Source organism: Macaca nemestrina, chromosome 3, assembly GCF_043159975.1.
Source record: "Macaca nemestrina isolate mMacNem1 chromosome 3, mMacNem.hap1, whole genome shotgun sequence".
Classification (NCBI taxonomy): domain Eukaryota; kingdom Metazoa; phylum Chordata; class Mammalia; order Primates; family Cercopithecidae; genus Macaca; species Macaca nemestrina.
Window position 1 is genome coordinate 149,728,773 of NC_092127.1, and position 20,935 is coordinate 149,749,707.

General features: G+C 35.0%; 1 protein-coding gene across 2 annotated transcripts in view; it reads left to right on the top strand.

Moving 5' to 3' along the window:
* The window catches only part of LOC105487677 (COMM domain containing 8), a 29,592-nt gene extending 11,852 nt beyond the window's left edge, over positions 1-17,740 (top strand). For both annotated transcript variants that reach the window (XM_011751196.2, XM_011751197.3), the window contains exon 5: positions 233-17,740. In XM_011751196.2, coding sequence (XP_011749498.1) covers positions 233-253 — 21 coding nt within the window. In that variant the 3' untranslated portion in view covers positions 254-17,740. The remainder of the gene's footprint in view (positions 1-232) is intronic.
* The last annotated feature ends 3,195 nt before the right edge of the window (positions 17,741-20,935 follow it).

Genomic DNA, 20,935 nt, shown 5'->3' on the forward strand with positions numbered 1-20,935 from the left:
GGCTGAGTGGGGCTACATGTGTGAAGGGTGCATGTGGTAGAGCCCGATATAAATGGTAACAGATTCTGAACTGTAGATTCTGGCAGGCATATGTCATCAGTTACTGTGTATTGTACTTCCTTGTTATGAGTTCTCCATTGCTCTTTTTCAGAGACTTCAAAGCATTTAATATGGAATATATCAGCATCAGTCTTTTATAACCTGATATTTTCTGTTCAATTTGTGTTTTAAGGTGGTCCTGCAGTTGAAATAACTGGCAATGATGAATACCAGTGCTATCAGATTTTATTGCTCCAACTTATATGGCAGAGTGAATACTGTGTGTTCAGAAACGCTGTGATGTCTTGACTGTTGCAACAGGCTGAGAAAGCAGCAATGTTGATATTATAAAGATAAAAATGTATCCACATTCCTTAACAGGAAATTACATGGTTGAGAGGAAATGCATAAAATGAAAGATGAAAAATCTATAGTAGCAGTTTATATTTTCATGATTGTTTTGCCTCATTTATTAAATACTTGAGAAATCTTTAGAGATACACAGTTTTATTGAAAGCTAAAAATAGGTTCTAAAGTAATGTAAAAATGTAAAGCACAAATATACTTGAATATTGCTTAAAGAATTATGTGAATAGCAACATATATTATGGGTATATAATTACTTTGTGATATTTTTTAAAAGTTTTTCAAAGAATGTATAAGCTGCATATATAACTCAGGAGATTCCATGTCTTTCTCATATTTCAGAGGAAAGATTATAAAATATAAAATTTCTTAGAGAACACCTCTTTGTCAGAGATAAACAAGAACAAATACTCTAAACTTATGTGAACAATTTTGAGTTTATGAATTCTAGAAACTAAAGAATACAGAAAAATGAAAATAACAGTTTTACTTCTGCACTTCTATGTTTGGGAAACGTTGCTCTGATAAAAAATAGTTGCCATTGTGCAGTGTGTGTATTATTCAAATATGAGATAAGACTATGTACAGGTCCACTTTTGTTAATAAACTCAATATTGAATACTTTTGAATGTTAAATTCATTGGAAAAACAAACCATTTGTAACCTCAGTTAACTTTAACAACAAGCATTCTGAGCAAATGAAAAGTGTCTTGTTTTATTTTTATATATTTATTTTAAATGACTCCAAATAACTCAGTAGTTATACGTAATTATACATAACTCAATAATACGTAATTAATAGGTGCTTGCTATTTGCAAGCCATATGGCTCATTAGAGCATCATACTATTCTTTGAGGCATCCAGAGCAATTATTACTATTCTCATCATACAGGTGAGGATAGGCTTAGAGAGTTTTCTTTTTTTTTTTTTTTTAATTTATTTATTATTATTATACTTTAAGTTGTAGGGTACATGTGCATAACGTGCAGGTTTGTTACATATGTATACTTGTGCCATGTTGCTGTGCTGCACCCATCAACTCATCATTTACATCAGGTATAACTCCCAATGCAATCCCTCCCCCCTCCCCCCTCCCCATGATAGGCCCCGGTGTGTGATGTTCCCCTTCCTGAGTCCAAGTGATCTCATTGTTCAGTTCCCACCTATGAGTGAGAACATGCTCAACCATTATGGAAAACAGTATGGCGATTCCTCAAGGATCTAGAACTAGATGTACCATATGACCCAGCCATCCCATTACTGGGTATATACCCAAAGGATTATAAATTATGCTGCTATAAAGACACATGCACACGTATGTTTATTGCAGCACTATTCACAATAGCAGAGAGTTTTCTGAGTGTGGTCTAAACAGTGCTACTCAAAAATGTGTCTGCAGAGAAGTGCTTGTCTGTGAACTGTTTGTTACAGGTCAGTGATTCAATATGGAGCTTGGGCCAGAAAGTGTGTCAGTATACTGCTTTCTTCATCAAGAAATTTTGGTTTTAAAAAAATTATCAGCTGAAGGAAACTGTGCTTAGTGTGGTAGGTAATTTACCTTCTTGTGCAAGTTATTTGTTATTACGGGCCAATGATGGTTTGTAGAACAGCACTTTGAATAGCACCCATCGTGAAGTCTCTTCTAAATTTCAACTTTAGAAGGAAAACATCTTGCTGTGTAGTTAGTCACTCTCTCACCACTTGGTAACACTCTATTAGCATATTCAGCAGCTTTATCGAAATTGGATCAGTATACTAAATAGTATACATATTAAAGTGTGCAATGTGATATTTTGACATACACATATTTACATCCATGAACGCATCACCACAAATTAGGATAATGAACATTTGAACACTCCTGAAGTTTTCCTCTTCGTCCTCTGTAGTCCCTGCCCCTTCCATTTCCCACAGGTAACCACTGATCTGCTTCCTGTCACTACAGATTGTTGCATTTTTGAAAGTTTAGTATAAAGGTATCATATAGTATGTACTATTTTTAAAAAAAATATCTGGCTTCTTTCAGCATTATCTTGAGTTTCATTCATGTTGCATGTATCAGTAGCTCATTTCTTTTTATTGTTCAGAAGTATTATGTTGTAGAGTTCTGCCACAATTTATTCACCTGTTAATGGATATTTTGGTTGGTTCAAGTTTTATTCATTAGAATACATAGAATGCTATGAACTTTCTTGCATACATCTTTGAATGAACATATGCTTTTATTTTTTTTTTAGCAAGTACTTTAAAATGAAATGACTGGATGATATGATAGGTTTATTTTTTCAAGATACTCCTGAACTTAAAAATTTTTTTATTTGAATAATTTTTGAGGGTACAGGTGGTTTTTGGTTACATAGAGAAGTTATTTAGTGCTGATTTCTGAGATTTTTATTGCTCCTGTCACCCAAGCAGTATACTGTACCCTTAATGTAATATTTTATCCTTCACACCCCTCCCAACCTTCCTCCCTGAGTCCACAAGGTTCATTATATTACTCTTATGCCTTTGTATCCTCATAGCTTAGGTTTTCCATTCCCGAGTTACTTCACTTAGAATAATGACTGTCAAGCTTTTTCTAAGTGATTTTAACATTTTGCATTTCCATTGCAGTCTATGAGGGTTCTGCCTCCATCTTGCCAACACTTGGCATTGCCAGTCTTTTTAATTTCAGTTATTTTAATATGTATGTGTCTCACTGTGGTTTTAGCAATATTTAACAAATTTCCCTAATGACCAGTGATGTTGAGCATCTTTTCATGTGCATATTTGCCATGTATACATCTTCAGTGAAATGTCTGCTCAGATCTGTTGCCCATTTTTCAATTGGATTTTTTGTCTTCCGAGTATTGAATTTTGAGAGCTCTTTTGACTTATGTGAATACAAATCCTTTATTAGAGAGATACTTTGCAAATGCTTTCTTCTAATCTGTGGCTTATCTTCCCCCCGCCCCCATGTAAATGGACCCTATATGTTTTTAGATCAGTTTTAGATAAATCAAACTTTAAAAGATAGTACAGAGTTTCTATATTATTAACATTTTACATTAGTACAGTGCATTTGTTATAATTAGTGAACTAATATTGACACATTATTGTTAAGTAAATTCTAGAGTCTATTCAGACTTTCTAAGTTTTTCCCTAGTGTCCTTTTCCTGCCCCAGGATTCCATCCTAGATACCATATTACATTTAGTTGGCATGTTTTTGATGACCTTGACAGTGTTGAAGAGTGTGGGCAAAATACTTTGTGGGATGTCTCTCTCTATTGGAATTTGATGTTTTTCTTCATGATTAGAATTGGATTATGGGTGTTGAGAAGGAAGATCACAGAGATAAAATGCCATTTTCATCACATCAAATCAAGGGTACATATTACTAACATGAGTTATGGCTTGATATTAATCTTGTTACCTGGCTGAGGTACAGGTGTCTTCACTATGAACTGACTCTTCATTTTTCCCTTTTCTTACTGTACTTAAGGAAATCACTATAGTTCAGCCCATACTTAAGGAGTGGGCAGGTGTGCTCTCCTTTTTGAGGCTGGAATATCTATATAAATGGTGTGGAATTTGGTACATATTTGTTTCTTTTCCACTATTGAGCTTTCTACTTATCAATATGGACTCATTTTATACTTTGGGTTATAATTCAGTACTGCTTTGTTACTCGAATTGTTCTAGGCTTGGCCATTAGGAGCTCTTTCACTTGGCTCCTGTGTCCATTCGACATATCCCCATCAATGAGGTTGGACTTTTTATTTTTTTCAGGGCAGGGGGTTGCATCTTCTTTTTCTTTTTTCATCTTGGAAAGTATTTTCTTACTCTCTGGCAGTGCAAGATGCTCCAGGCTCATCTTGGGTATTTCCTGCCCAATCCTAGAATCAGTTACTTCTCCAAGGAACTCTGGTTCCTTTTATTGAAGAATGGTGTTAGAAACCAAGCTAGGTATGCTCATTGCTACTGAGGTGTTATTTCTTTTAGGCCCTTTTGGTGCTGACAGAACTAAGAAATATGTGCGTGTATACTAACCTGCGTATATACACATATCTATAATTATTTATATGATCATACATACCTATATTAAGCTAAACAAGCTCATACTGATGTCTCCAACTCTAATCCGTTACATGGATTATTCTAGCCTCCTATCCTTCCCTATCTACAAATTTCAGTTCCAACAATGAGAAAGGAGTTAATCCATTTTGAGTAGGTTTCTGTGTGTGATGTCAGATAAGGGTTAGGTTCATTATTTTATATGTGGACATTCAGTTTTCACAACACTGCCTGTTGAGGCTATCCTTTCCCCAGTGTGTATTCTTGGCACTCTTGTTGAAGATCAGTTGACTATATTTGTGTGTATGTACTTCTGGGTGCTCTATTGTATTTCATTAGTCTTCATGCCTGTTTTTATGTTACACTTTGCTGTTTTTGATTTTTGTAGCTTTTTTCATACATTTGTAGGCCCCTGTCAGGAAGGATGAGGCCTCCAGCTTTGTTTGTTCTCAGGATTGTGTGTGTGTGTGTGTGTGTGTGTGTGTGTGTGTGTGTGTGTGTGTGTATGTCTACTAGGGGTCTTTGTGGTTCCTTTGAATTTTGGGGTTTTGGGATTGCTTTTTCCTATTTCTGCAAAAAATGTCATTGAGATTTTGATAGGGATTGCATTGAATCTGTAGATTGCTTTGAGTCCTGTGGATATTTCAAAAATATTGAATCTTTAATGCATGACCAGTGCTGTCTTTTATTTGTGTCTTGTTTAATTTCTTTTAGCAGTGTTTTGTAGTTTTCAGTGTACAAGTTTTCTGCCTCCTTGGTTAAGTTTATTTCTAAATATTTCATTCTTTTTGGTGCTATTGTAAATGGGATTTTCTTAATTTCTTTTTTGCCTTGTTCATGATTTATGTATGCTGAATCTGTATTCTGCATCTTTACTGAATTCTTTCATTGGTTCTAACAGCATTTTTAAAATAAGGTTTTCTGCATATAAGATTGCATCATTAATGAACAAAGATAATTTTAATTCTTTCTTTCTGATTTGGATGCCTTTGACTTCTTTTTATTGCCTAATTGCTCTAGCTAGGTCTTTCGGTACTATATGGCATAGAAGTGGCAAGAGTAGACATCTTTGTCTTCTTGATCTTAGAGAAAAAGCTTTCAGTTTTTCACTTAAGTATGATGTTAGCTGTAGGCTTTCATATGTGGCCTTTATTATATTTAGATAATTTTCTCTATTTCTAATGGTTGAAAGTGTTTTTATCATGAAAAGGTGTTAATTTTCGTCAAATGCTTTTTCTGCATCTATTGAATTCATTATGTGATTTTTATCCTTTCTGTTAATGTGATTGATTGATTGATTTTCATATGTTGAACCATCTTTGCATCCCAGGGATAAATTTCACTTGATCATGGTATATGATTTTTTTTTAATGTGTTGTTGAATTTGGCTTGCTATTGTTTTGTTGAGGATATTTGTACCTATGTTTGTTAGGGATATTGGCGTGTGGTCTTTTTTTGTCATGTCTTTGTCTGGGTTTAGTGTCAGGATCATGGTGACCTCGTAAAATGAATTTGAAAGTGTTTCCTCTTCAGTTTTTTGGAAGAGTTTGAGAAGGATTGATTTTAATTCTTCTTTAAATATTTGATAGAATTCTTCAGTGGAGCCCTCTGGTCCTTGACTTTTCTGTGTTGGGAGGTTTTTGATTACTGATTCAATCTCCTTGCTAGTTGTAAGTCTTAACATATTGTATTTTCTCATGATTCAGTCATTGTAGGTTGTGTGTTTCTAGGAATTTATCTGTTTCTCTTAGGTTATCTAAGTTGTTAGCCTATAATGATTCATATTAGTCTCTTGTAATCCTTCTTATTTCTGTGGCATCAGAAGTAGTATCCTCTGTTTCATTTCTGATTTTTTAATGTGAATTTTCTTTTGTTCTTAGTCTAGCTAAAGATTCGTCAATTTACTATTTTCAAATAACTAACTCTTAGTTTCATTGATTTTTATTTTGTTTTATATTCTGTATTTCATTTATTTATGCTTCAATCTTTATTATTTCCTTCCTGCTGCTAACTTTGGGTATAATTTTTTCTTATTTTTCTAGTGGTTGAAGAGTATCTTGTTTAATTTTCACATATTTGTCAATTTTCTAGTTTTCTTAGGCCATTGATTTCTAGTTTTATTCCACTGTGGTCTGAAGAGATAGTAGGTCTGATTTCAGTCATCTTAAATTCATTAAGACTTGTTTTGTAACCTAACATCTGGGCAATTCTGGATAATGTTCCATGTGCTTTTGGGAAGAATGTGTATTCTGTTGCTGTTGGGTGGAATGTTCTGTATATGTCTGTTAGGTCTATGTAATCTATAGTGTTGTTCAAGTCCTCTCTTCCACTATTGATATGTCTGGATGCCCTATTATTGAAAGTGGGGATACTGAAACCTACCATTATTGTGTTGCTGTTTGTTTCTCCTTTCATTTCCCTCAATGTTTGATTCATATATTTGGATGCTTTAATGTTGGGTACTATGTATTTATCATTGTTAGATCTTCCTGGTGATTGACCGTTTTATCATTGTATAACATCCTTCATAAATTTCTGTGTCTGTGTTGTTTCGTGCAGATTCCCAATTAGTGATTTGTGGGTTTCTCAGATGTCCATAATCTCTCTTTCCTTCTGGCATCAGTCTGTGGTACTACAGGTATTCTGAACTGTCACAAACAGCCCCACTCTTTCATTCTCAGATGCCCAAGGTTTCTAGAGTTTTCTAGGTCCTGTCAGTACCCCGAGTCAGGCAAGAGAGAAATCAGTCCCTTAAGAAGCCCTAAAACATCAGAACATTGGATACATGCTCCACAATTCTCTCCTCCATACCCAGTTCCCGGGGAAAGGCTACCAAGTTGTATCAGCCTCCACTGTACTGCAGGTCCTCTGGAATGACAGCAAGCAGCCAAGCTCCCTTCTGTCCTCAGCGACCTCTAGGCATCTAGAGTATTCCAAGTCCTGTCCATAATCCCAGACAGAAAACAGTCACTTGGGCAGCCTCCTGTAAACCCAAAATGCTGAAGTCATGCTCCAACTTCTCCTTTCCCTGGGAGAAACCAGGAGCTGGGAGTTTTCTGCTGGTTCCATGCTGAGCTGTGGAGGTGGACTATGGTGAATGAATGCCACAAATGTTCCTATTGGAGATGCAGCTCGTTTTGTGTTCTCTTAAGGTACAGATGCATCTTAACTGGTCTCTGGATTACTCACAAAAGAAATTGGTCTGTATGTTGTTGACTTCGGATCTCAGGTAGTTAGGGGCTTTCTATTCTGCTGTCTTGCCGATGTTACTCCACTTTACAGTTCCACAATGAATGAGAGTTGTTGTTTTGAATTCTCAGCAGCATTAGGTATGATCAGTATTTTGAGTTGTAGCTATTCTAATAGAGATGTAGTAGTATCTCACTGTTGTTTTAATTTGCAATTCCCTAGTGACCAAGGATGTTGAGCATCTTTTCGTATGCATGTTTTCTATCTGTACATATTCTTTGGTGAGGTGTCTATTCGGATGTGTTCGCTTATTTTTAATTAGGTTGTCTTAATGTTGATTTTTCAAAGTTCTTTGTATATTTTAGATAGATGTTCTTTATTAGACATGTGTTTTGCAAACACCTTCTTCCAGTCTGTGGCTTATTGTTTCATTCTCCCAACTGTCTTCAAAGGCTGAAGTTTTAAATTTTGAAGAAGTTCAGTTGACCAGTTCTTTTTTGGATCATGCTTTTGGCATCATATCTAAGAAATCATCGTGTAACCTAGACTAACAAAGGTGATCTCCTAAATTGTCTTTTAGAAATGTGATAGTTTCAGTTTTACATTTGGGTCTATGTTCTATTTTGTGTTAATTTTTGAATATGGCACACGGTGTGGCTCAAAGTTCACTTTTAGCATGTGAATATTCAATTATTTCAGCACCACTTGCTGAAAAGGCTATCCTTTCTCTACTGAACTGCCTCTGTGCCTTTGTCAAAAATTAATTGTTCAGGCTGGGCATGGTGGCTCACGCCTGTAATACCAGCACTTCAGGAGGCCGAGGTGGCCTGATCATTTGACGTCAGGAGTTCGAGACCAGCCTGGCTAAGGTGGTGAAATCCCATCTCTACTAAAAATACAGAAATTATCTGGGCATGGTGTTGCATGCCTGTAATCTCAGCTACTGGGAGATTGAGGCAGGAGAATTGCCTAAACCTGGGAGGTGGAGGTTTCAGTGAGCCGAAATCGTGCCACCGCACTCCAGCCTGAATGACAAAGACTCTGCCAAAAATCCAAAACAAAACAAAAAAAACAATTGTTCGTGTACATGTAGATCAATATCTGAACTCTGTTCTGTTCTATTCATCTATTTGTCTATGTTGATATCGATACCGTGCCATCTTGGTTACTGTAGCTTTTTGATAAATTGATAAATCTTGTAATCTGGCAGTGTTAGCCCTCTAACTTTGTTGTTCTTTTTCAAAGTTGTTTTGGCTTTTTTAGGTCATTTGCATTTCCACATGAATTTTAGAATATTTTTGCTTGAGGGTTTATAATTTATATCAGATGAGAAAACTGCTATTATGCTTATCTTTGTTTCTCTGTAAATACCATGTCTTTTTCTCTGTATGCTTTTTAACTTTTTTTCACCATGGGTTATGTGCAATTTGATTGTGATGTACTTTGGGATAGTTGGTTGGTTGGTTGTTTCTTGTGTTTGCAGTTTGTTTTGTTTCTTGAATCCGTAGGTTTGTAGTTTCCATCAAATTTGGAAAAATTTCAGTCATAATTTCTTGACTGTTTTTTGTCCCTCCCTGCACTTCAGGACAATTACACATATATTGGGCTGCTTGAAGTTCTCCAGTTTCTCAATGATACGTTTCATTCTTTTAAATTATTTTCCTCTGCATTTCATTCTTATATCTTTAAGAACAGTTATCATTTCTTTTACATTGTCTAATATGTCAAAACCAGTGTTTTTATCTCAAACATTGAAGTTTTGATCTCTAGCAATTCATATTGGTTTTTGTTTTTGTAAACACATTTTACATCTCAACCTAGTTTTTTAAACATATGGCATATAGTTATAACTTTCCAGTCTTAATTTTAACACCAGTGTTAGTTTTGATTGACTAGTCTTCTCATTGTGGATCTTGTTTTCCTTTTTCTTTGCCTGCCTGGTAATTTCTGATTGGGTGCCAGATGTGATGAATTTAACCTTATTGGCTGTTGGCTATTTTTATATTTCTGTAAATATCCTTGAGCTTTGTTATGAATTGAATGCAATTAAGTTATTTGGAAAGAGTGATCTATTAAGCTCTTGCTTTTCTAATTTGTGAGGCAGATCCAGTGCAGTGCTCAGTAATGGGCTAATTATTCCCTATCACTGAGGCAAGACTGTCTTGAGTACTTTACCTACTGTCTTGTGAATTAAGAGATTTTTCCAATGTAGTTGTTGGGAACAGGCACTATTCCTGGCAATGTATGAGAACCATACCCTATTCCCTCTGATTTCTTCAAGTAGCTCTTTTTCCAGCCTTGGGTTGTTTCTTCACATATACGTACTGATTGATACTCTGCTGAATACTCAAAGGGCAGTGTGCTCTAGGTTTCTAGGGTGGTTTTTCTCGGCAATTTCCTCCTCTTTGGTTTTCTCTCTTGTGAATTCTAGCTGCCTTGGTCTTCCTGGACTCTCAGTTCTACTTCCTCAATTCAGGGAGCCCTCCAGGCTCCCCATGGGTTCCTCTCTCTGAACTGTGGTCTGAAAACTCTGTAAAGTAAGCTGGAGCAGTCATAGGCTGTACCTGCTTTGTTTCCTGTCACTCAGGTATCATTATCCTGTGTTCCCTGATACTTGGTGTCTTGAATGCCAGTGGTTTGTGTGTGTCAGGGAGTTGGGAGGGGGGTAGGTGACTGTTTTTGTTTTTGATTGTTTCAAGTCATAGTGTAAATCCTGTACCTCCAAAGTAATTTTTATTTCAATAACTTTTGGAGTACAAGTGTTTTTTCGTTACATTGATGAATTACATAGTGTTGAAATCTGAGATTTTAGTGCACCCATCACCCAAATAGTGTACATTGTAACTCAGTAGTGTCTCTAAAATCCATTATATCACTCTGTATTCCTTTGCATACTCATAGCTTAGCTCCTACTTATCAGTGAGAACATATGGCTTTTGTTTTTTTACTCCTGTTATTTCACTTAGAATAATTGACCCAAGGTCCATCAAAGCTGTTGCAAATGCCATAATTTTGTTCATTTTAATGGCTTAGTCATGTTCCATTGATGTATATGCACATTTTCTTTATCCACTCATTAGTTGATGAACACTTAGGTTGTTTCCACATCTTTGCAATTCTGCATTGTGCTGCTATAAACATACATGTTAAAGTGTCTTTTTCACATAATGACCTCTTTTCCTTTGGATAGATACCCAGTAGTGGGATTGCTGGATCAAGTGGCAGATGTACTTTTAGCTTTTTAAGGAATCCCCATACTGCTTTCCATAGAGGTTGTACTAATTTCCATTTTCACCAGCAATGTATACACATTTATTTCCCCCACATCCACACCAACATCTATTGTTTTTTGACTTTTTAATAATGGCCATTCTTGGTAGGGGTAAGGTGGTATTTCATTGTGGTTTTAATTTGCATTTCCCTGATGATTGGCGATATTGAGCATTTATGTGTTGGTCATTTGTATATCTTCTTTTGACAAATGTCTATTTGTGTCGTGGCCCACTTTTCAATCAGATTATTTGTTTTCTTTCTTGGCAATTAGTTTGATTTCTTTGTAGATTCTGGATAGCAGTCCTTTGTTGGATGCATAGTTTGCAAATATTTTCTCCCATTCTGTGGATTGTCTGTTTACTTTGTTGATTATTTCTTTTACTGTGCAAAGTCTTTTAGTTTAATTGGGTCCCATTTATTTAGTTTTGTTTTTGTTGCATTTGCTTTTGGAGTCTTAGTCATGAATTCTTTGCCTAGGCTGGTGTCTAGAAGAGTTTTTCTAATGTTGTCTTCTAGAATTTTTATAATTTTAGGTCTTTTTTGTATAAGGTGAGCGATCATGATTCGTTTCATTCTTCTACATGTGGCTTGCCAGTTTTCCCAGCACCATTTATTAAATAGGGTGTCTCTTCCCCAATTTATGTTTTTGTGTGCTTTGTTGAAGATCAGTTGACTACACATATTTGGCTTTACTTCTAGGTTCTCTATTCTGTTCCATTGGAGTATGTGCCTACTTTTATACCAGTACCATGCTGTTTTGGTAGCTATAGCCTTGTAGTATAATTTGTTCTTTTTGCTTAGGATTGCTTTGGCTATTCATACTCTTTCTGGGTTCCATATGAACTTTATGATTGTTTTTTCTAATTCTATGAAAAATGATGTTGGTATTTTGATGGGAATTGCATTGAATCTGTAGATTGCTTTGGGCACCATGGTCATTTGCACAATATTGATTCTTCTAATCCATGAGCATGGGATATGTTTCGTTTATGTTATCTATGATTTCTTTCAGCATCGTTTTTGTAGTTCTCCTTGTAGAAATCTTTCACCTCATTGGTTAAATATACTCCTAGGTATTTTATTTTATTTTTGGCAGCTGTTGTAAAAGGGAAAATTCTGTACCTGTTAATCCATCTTGATTGGAAGTGTAAGCCCATGTCATTAAAATTTTAGGTTAAGAAAAAAAATATCTATTTTTGTTCTTACTCTAATGTGAACTGAATGCCTGAGAGATGTTGTAGGCAGTTAATTATAAAGTAGTGTAATTATGTTAATTCTGAAGTCATTAGAGAACATGAGAAAATAGAATACAATGTTTATTTTATCCCTGTAACTATAGCTTGATAAGATTGAATCTCAGAATTAGGGTCAAAAGCTGAGCTATATCATGTAGCATTTTATTTTCTGCCTAGGGTTATTTAAGAAAAAGCATCCTAAAAATATTTAAGACCCTTTTAAAGGAGAGCAGATTCAAATAAACTCCTTTGAGAGGATTATCTCTCCTTGCAGATACAGAGTATGTAACTGGTAGGCTGTACCGCACAGACTGATCTACAGCTTGTCTAGCAAAAGTGGTTCTATCTTGTGATGACTTGCCTGGCAAAACCAAACATAATTCATTGATAATAATGTCACGTATTCCTGTGATAATTGAAATAGTTAAGGTTATATTTGTTTAACATTGGGACATAATTATCTTCTAATAAAGCTAAAGTTTCTGTTAAGAATGCTATTTTCTTTGAAAAGCGAGTTACTTCTGTAGATAATACCTATGTTGAGAATGTGATATGATGATATTCATAGACTCAATGTCCAACCAAAATTGACATCTCCTGCTACTGATATTTTCTGTTTAGGATATATGATAAATATCTTATTTTTCTTTTAAGAAAAAAAAAGTTTTGAAGAAAACTTCACCGAGTTTAGGTGAAGTATTGTCTTTCATTTATGTGCTACCAGACGCCAAAGTTAACTGATTTAAAAGTTGATTTACTTTTTTTTTTTTTTAATTTATTTATTATTATTATACTTTAAGTTGTAGGGTACATGTGCATAACGTGCAGAGTTCTCCAGTGCGGCACATTAGTTGTATGTGGATTTTTTTTTTTTTAGGGTCTTTTTGTTTTTTCCAACATAATGTTTCTGCATTCATCTATTCTTAAATTGAAAACCACATAATTTACTTCTTATAAAGTCTTAAATGTGAAACCAAGAAATTTAATTGAGCAGTAAAAACACTCTCTGAATGTAGACCATGATCTCAGTTTCTTCCATTTTTCCCCCTAGTAGAAAATAGACTTCTACATAAGAAAGCTAAAATATGTTAATATTTTTGTTAAAGGTTTAATATTATCAGAATACAACCCATTCAAGTTACATAATTACATTTTTATTTATTAAATATGGAATCATCTATTGAATTGCAATATATTAAATATACTGTTTCCTCTTAAATGAAACTGCTTGACAGTTAAAAAAAATATATGGGCTTGCCATACTTGCAGGTCTTTTATGTTTTTAGATCTTATTTACTTATTTATATTTTTACAGTGAAATAGTAATTTAAAGAGAGGGTCGGAAAATTCTGTAGTCACTTGAGTTTCCTCTAGCCACATTTTATTGCAAACCAGTTCCTCCTTTGAACATCTTTATAATTTAAGTCTTTAAAAATGCTTTCATTTCAAACACTAAATATTTCTATATTGGAAAAGTTTTTACAGTATATTATTTATTTTTTCCACATGCCCCACCCCTTTACAATATATTTTAACTGCTATCTTTGGATTTCATTTCTTTCTGTTTTGTAAGAATCATACTATAATTCACCCTGGTAAACTCAGTTTTTCTTTCAGTATTATGTGTACAAAGTACATTGTACTGTACAATGATTGTATTAATGAAAAACACATAGTACACACTCAGTGTACATTTTCTTTCAGTGCTACGTGTTTTTCATTAATGTACACTTTTCATAATGTATATTGAAGCTGAACATGTTGAAGCTCAGCAAGAGTTTTCGATTAATTTTGTTTATATTCTGAACAATTAGAATGTCTAAGTGTAAGGCAGAGTGTGAGCTTTGGAGTTGGGCATCTGGCTCGGTCACTTACTTGGCAAACTCTTTTTGTCTTGATGAACTTCCATATCTCTGTGGGAAGAGACAAAATGGGAAAAACAAAAATCTCATACATTTTGGATTGATTTAATTCTCACAAAATGTCTATGAAGCAAATTCTAATGTTATCTTCAGAGAAAAAAATGGCCAAGCTGAATAGCACCATGTGTAAGCACGTGGGCCATTCTGCAGAACTGGCAGAGCTTCTGGCATAGAAGAAAGGGAGAGAGGAAATATTCCAGAGTCAAAGAGACTTAAGAGACCTCATTTCGATCCTCACTTGAAAAAACAACTGTAAAAAGGTATTTTGGAGACAATTGGGGAAATGTGAATAAAATTCATTAAATAATGTCAAGGAGCTATTATTTTTGTTTGGTATGATAATGGTATTATGGTTGGATTATCTTAATGCCCATAATTTATAGATATATGTATAAGTGAAATCACATAAGGGATAAGATTTACCTTTAAATACATTAGAAGAAAACCCCACAACTGATTAAATGAAGCAAGTGTGACTTAATAGTTGCAGACTTTTGCTAGTTGTGGAATCTGGGCGATGGTTATGTTTGAAATGTTTCGGAATTAAAAAAAGAAAAAGAAATTATGCAGTGGACTTAGATAACTGGGATACCAGTGACACAGATACAGTGACTACGCAAACATATGTTCCCAGGTGCCTGAAGGAGAACTCTCTTGAATGTCAGTGTATGACAAAAATACTTTTATCCGAATACTTTCATATTCACTTTGTAATTATTGTGAATGTGTAGATATGCTAATTTGCCCTAATATGGTTTATTAAGTTGGCCTCCCCATCTAAACTGTAATTTTCTCTGAGACTGAGAAGATCTGTTTGATATCTTTACTCTATCCTTTTCCCATTGCCCTTGCATGATTACTATTCAATGATTGCTGAATTAAACAACACTTTCGTTTAGGAAGATGCTGGATGCTAAACACCTATCTTACTCAGGCTTCTTATTGACATAGAAAATTCTGTACATGTTACATATACATGTGTTCCTTTTCTTATTTAAATAAAACTGATGGGCATTTATTTCTCCCATTGTGTAATATAGTCTGTGGAAATAGTAGCCAGTGTAGGATGCCTCAGCTCTCTCTTGCTCTGCAGGCCAAAACTCAGCTTTTAAAGTGGCAATTCCCAGTTATTTTGTTAAATGGATGTTGAAGTCATCCCTGGGTTGGAGTTTAGACTTTTATTGAAAAGCTATTCTACTAATCACCAGTTAATGGATGAATAAAATTCACACTTTTGGTCTGTTCATTGTTTTATTGTCAACACATTCTTTCTCAAGGGAGAGAATGAATTTGGAAGTTGGAAGTCTTCAAATTAGGGAAGTCTGACAAATAGGCCAACTCTAACATTCATATTTACAATGGAGATTTTAAAAGAAGTTTGACATAATACACCTCACAAATGGATACCAATAAGTCAGTTTTAGGCATTATTTTTGAATACAAGGAGACTGTTCATTTCTTCTTTTTTAATATAAACACCCCATATGTTTAAATGTTTGTAAGGCATGTTGTTATCTTAAATAATATTTTTAAAAATCAAAGTGGTACAGACAAAAGTTCCTGGAAAAGCGCTGGTATCTTTTTTTTTTTTTTTTGATTGCTGAGTAATCCTGAAAAGAATTTCTTCCAAATAAAGGGATGTAGCTTTGTATTAAATTTTATAATAAAAGTTCTCAAATGATAGATTCAAAATTCTAAACATTTTTAAGGATTACAAAAAGATATTCCTGACATCTTGCATGTTTTAAAACATAGTACAAAGTAAGCTTTTTATATGTAGGCATTTGTAATTTAAAAAAAAGTTTTATTTGTGTTTTCAGAATAAACGAGCTAACATAAATTGTACATATTTACAGCAATAAACTACATTTCAGAAGCTGCACAACAACTTTTGTAAGTACAGCTGATGATTTTTGACACCAGCTTTCAAATGTGTTTTCATTCTTTCATTTGCTGCAACATTTAAACTCTTGTAGTACCAAAGCAAAGGAAACACCAACTTATTTTATAGCAAAGCCACATTATTAACAAAAATACTGAGTGAACGCCAGTCCTGTGACTGTTATGGTATCTCTGAGTCCTGAAATCGAGAGCACAAGCAATTCTTGTGTCCATACCTGATTGCATGTAAATTGATTTTGCATTTTACAAGAACACACAATTACTCAAGGAATGATTAAGAATAGAAAAAAGGCCATGAAGGGTAAAAGGGTCAGGAATCAGAGGCCACTGAACAGTTTCTTATTCACTGATTCACTGCTTAGGAGGAAATTGATATTTTTCTTTCACGTGTGTAAATCACAGTCAACAGGCTTCATGGATTTTGTCCACAGATAGCTTTTGAGATAACAAAGCCATAAATGTCACATACATTAAGCACATAAAAAGGAATTAATGAAACAGTTAGAGTATTTTAGTCAAATCCCTAACAGAAAGGGTACGGTTAAGCACACACAGTATGAAAGTTTGCTTTCAAATGTAAAAAGCAACTACAGAAAATCACAAGTTTCATTGGACAGAACAGCAATTTCAATCAGAAAATGCAGCATATATTGATACAAAATAGAAAACTTGAAATATAAAAGTAAGGAGTCTACCTTTAACTTTCTTGGCATTTTTTTAAACCTGTCCCATTTCATTACAATTTCTGCAGGTTTTACTGAAATACTCATTCTTGACATTTAGCTTCTTTAGTGGTCTGGTAGGTATACAAAAGTATTACCTGCTTAGGTAAGAAAGCGGATGCTTATGTCAAAGAGCCTTAAAATATTGTAATTTATGTTTATTTGCAATGAAAGAAGTCTACTTGGTAAAAATAAAGAGGGAGAAAAGGATTCTTTTATTTACAAGAATTGTAATATCAATCAGGGTAAGAATTGGTTAAATCATGTTTGGTAGGAGGATAGACAGCAAATTGGTAACTGGAGATCTAAAAACACAAGGTATAAAACACTTAACGTGTAACATATTTGGTGAGTTTAGCATAACGGATTTTGAGAGGCAACAGAAGGTATGTATTTCTTTCTGTATATACATAGCACCTGCTTTTGAAAGCCCCAGCTATTTAGTACAGGATGCTATGAATTAAAAAGCAGGAGACTGGTGTGGAAAGTTCAGCTAATTTTCTGATTCAATCAAGTTTTAGGTGAGGTGGTAGCCAAAGAGGTGTCCCATTGCTGGCAGGATAGTAATTTCCTAAGTTTTAGTCCCATGAGTCCTGCTTTCTCAAACCTCTTGAATCACTGTAGGATTAGGCCCCTTGAGTAAAGTCAAGAGGAGCAAAATAATGATTCAGAGATGATAGATAGGTTTTCAAGCAAGCCACCCTCAACCCAGATGCCTTTCTTTCAAAAGCAATTTTATTTGTATTAAACAATATTAAACTTCCCAATTTTCATGTCTGTTAACCTTTTAAATGACATGACCTTTCACATTAGCCATCAGGCTCCCATCATGATGGCACCGCATGCTGCATGGTGGTTAAACAGGAAAAAGCTTATTTTAAAATGTCAAAAAGTTTTTGGTCCTTGTAAACATTTAAGTCATTTGGAATTTTCAAAACTGTTGTGAAATCTTGGCTTTGTATAATGCCACATGGTAGTTTTTGTTTGTTTGTTTGTTTTGTTTTTTCCTTTATTTAGGCAGGGTCTCACTCTGTCACCCAGGCTGGAGTGCAGTGGTACGATCTCAGCTCACTGCAGCCTTGACCCTCCGGGCTCAAGTGATCCACCCACCTCAGCCTTCCGAGTAGCTGGGACAACAGGCACGTGCCACCATGCCTGGCTAATTTTTGTATTTTAAGTAGAGATGGGTTTTCACCATGTTGTCCTAGCTGGTCTTGAGCAATCAGCCCACCTCAGACTCCCAAAATGCTGGGATTACAGGTGTGAACCACTGTGCTTGGCTCACGTGGTAGTTTTTTTTATCAAGAAAGAGAGTTATTGACTTTCCTTGAGATAAGGAGTTGAGCAACACAAGTCAATAAATATTTGTGTATATAATGAACATTCCCTTCTTGGAAGAGTACTGGATGTTCTGAATATGAAAGAACACTTGGATATATAATTCTGTTTTCCATGACACTGAAGTTAAGTTAGAATAATCAAAGGACTTCCCTAAAATTGTCTCAGGGGCATTGTTGTAAAATTTCAAGCTTTATCCAGTGAGTATTTTAAAAAGATGTAAGAAACAGATCAACAATGAGTTAATTAGCTTAAAAAAAGAAAAAGCAGATACACTGCAATTCAGTTTATTTGGGGAGTATCAGGTAGAAAAATGTGTTATCTAGTAAACTGGGATGGTTGATTGCCACTCTGAGGTAAGGCTTGCAAATTATACATTTCTTGTATGCAAATTAGTAAATTATTTAACAGGACAACTGGAAAGTTAATAATTTAAAAAGGGGGCAGAGGCAGAAAATGCATTTCCTTGTACATCTATTATATTGTATGCACTCTTGAGAAGCAGTGGTGAATGTCAAGAACTGTCCATTCCTCTTATATAGTTCTAAATCTTCTATTTATATCTTGGCAGAAATAGGATTTGTTGTGCAGTACCTTCTGGGAGTATTAGGATTCACATGGGAATGTTCCATCAATAATACAGTGTTGCCCCAGCTTCAAGAATAAATACCCTGTAGAACCTAGATTTAAAAGGCCATTAATAAGGCAAACAATGATAAACAGTGGGGGAAAAACCATAAAAGAAAACTTTCCTTTTTCATAAAGGAAAAGCAGCAGTGATTAGGAGGGAATATTCAATTCTTCTAGCACTGGTAGAATCTATATTGGTAGTATTATCAGGATTTAGTCTGTTTAGAAAAATCCCAGTAGAAAAAAATCTCAGTGACTACTTTGCAAGACACAAACCTGGGTTCAACTGTACGTTCGACTGCATTTTTTATTCTTTGAGAGGTTGTAGATATAGACTCTATGGGACTAAAATAACTTAAGAGAGGATGTCATCTGTCTCACAAGGTATTATCTATAATCCTGAAATATTGCCTGTTATGAAAAAGTGTTTCTCTTTTGCTGCATTTCTCATTGTAAGTCATCTAATCAGCATTTATAGACCCTGCCATGGACAGAACAATAGATGCTTTCGACAATACAAAATAATTAGAAAATGTGGTGTTTGCTCTTAAGGACCTCACAAAGGGAGGCAAAATATCTCTTTGCAAAACTAGAAATGTGCAAATAAACTGTCTATTATTATTGAATAAAGTGACCACAAGAATTGAGGTAGTGTTAACAGGAGAGTGAAGAGAATGAGTCAGGGTGCTCATGGACAGCATTTTGGATGATGTTGTCCTGATTCATAAACCACGACTGAGATGGGGCTAGGAAAAAGAATATCTAATCAGCGGAAATAAAATGTAAAACTTCACAGCAGTGAGAACATTTTGGGATGACGTGTGGATGGATGTTGGAGTGGAAGGATAAGGAAGACCTGAGGATTAGCTTGCTTGCAGCTAATTAAGGAACTCATGGAGAAATAAGGTGAGTATGAGTAGTGGAGAAGACTGGGCCAAACTTAAATGATTTATAGGGAGCCAAGACATGTTTTCTGTAGTGTGTTAATGTTAAATGTATTAATATTTTCCACACCCTTGAGGTTGCTGAGGCCCCATAATTATGGTGGCCATATAATTTATTATTCACATGGACAATTTTGAGAGTGAAAGGGAGTTTTATTAATAATTACACACTGCGACTGTCTGAGGCAAATTGGGTCATATGGTCTAACAATAATGTTAACCAAAAAGGACTGGAGCACATTTCAGGCTATTTCATTGCTGTGCAAACTTTCCTTCTATACGTTTTCTCAAGAGAATAAGGAAAGGCTTTTATGTATGGAGAAGCAGGTGGGTGGAACAGATGGAAAAAGCTGAAAACAAAACTGGACGCAGAGTGTCTACTGAGCTTGATATTTATCTGTTGGGAGTGGGAATAGTTCTCTTGCCCCCTACCTCCACTTATTTTTGAACTGCCCAAAATCTGGATCATCAAGGTAAAATGGATAAAATCTAGACAGCTTAGTAGAGTGGAAAAAGCTTGAATGGTCAGGAAATAGGAAAATCATGAAAGTTTAGAATTGGAAGGTATCTTTCAACAAAGAAAAAAAAGAACATCTGTTTGCAGAAATTGTATTGAGGACCATGTTCAGAGACTGGAATTCTTCATGCATGCTTGAAGAACATGAGTAACTAGAGTGCTAATCACAAACTAATAAACTTTCAGTTTCGTCATGGCTGTGCCTAACACCAGTGGATTTAACTAGGTAAGAAGTTAACTAAGTGAGCCGGGGTGGAAGGAGTTGAATAACGGAGGTTTTAAAGACCTTCTTCCCAACTATTATAGATGGAAAGCTGCTTCTTGCCTGAGAGCTCAAAAATATCTGCTACTCTACTTTCAGGAAACAAGACAGTGTGGGGTCCAAGACTGAGGAGGGCACTGCAACAACATTTGGGCTTAGATGCTACTTAGAGGTTGGCTTTTCCACCCATGATGGGGTGTTTCATGGCTGTTCCTTGATTGAATTACAGAGAATGGTTTAAGGGCATCTTTATCTTCCAGGGATCTAAAAGGATTTGTATTATCTGAGACTCTTAAAGGGAAATATTGTAGTTATAGAAAATTACAAAAATAGTAACATATTTCCACTTGGCTTGCAAATGTAACTGTATGTGCTATATATTTTTAAAGGAGTATGAATAGGTATTGAATTCAATTCACTTGATATCAGATGGCTTACTCTCAAAGACGTGCTATCAAGAATTATTACTACATTAGTTGGGTTATGTTAGCAGAGGCCATGGTGCTCCTGTATCTTTCTGCTAACCTCCCATACAAATGAA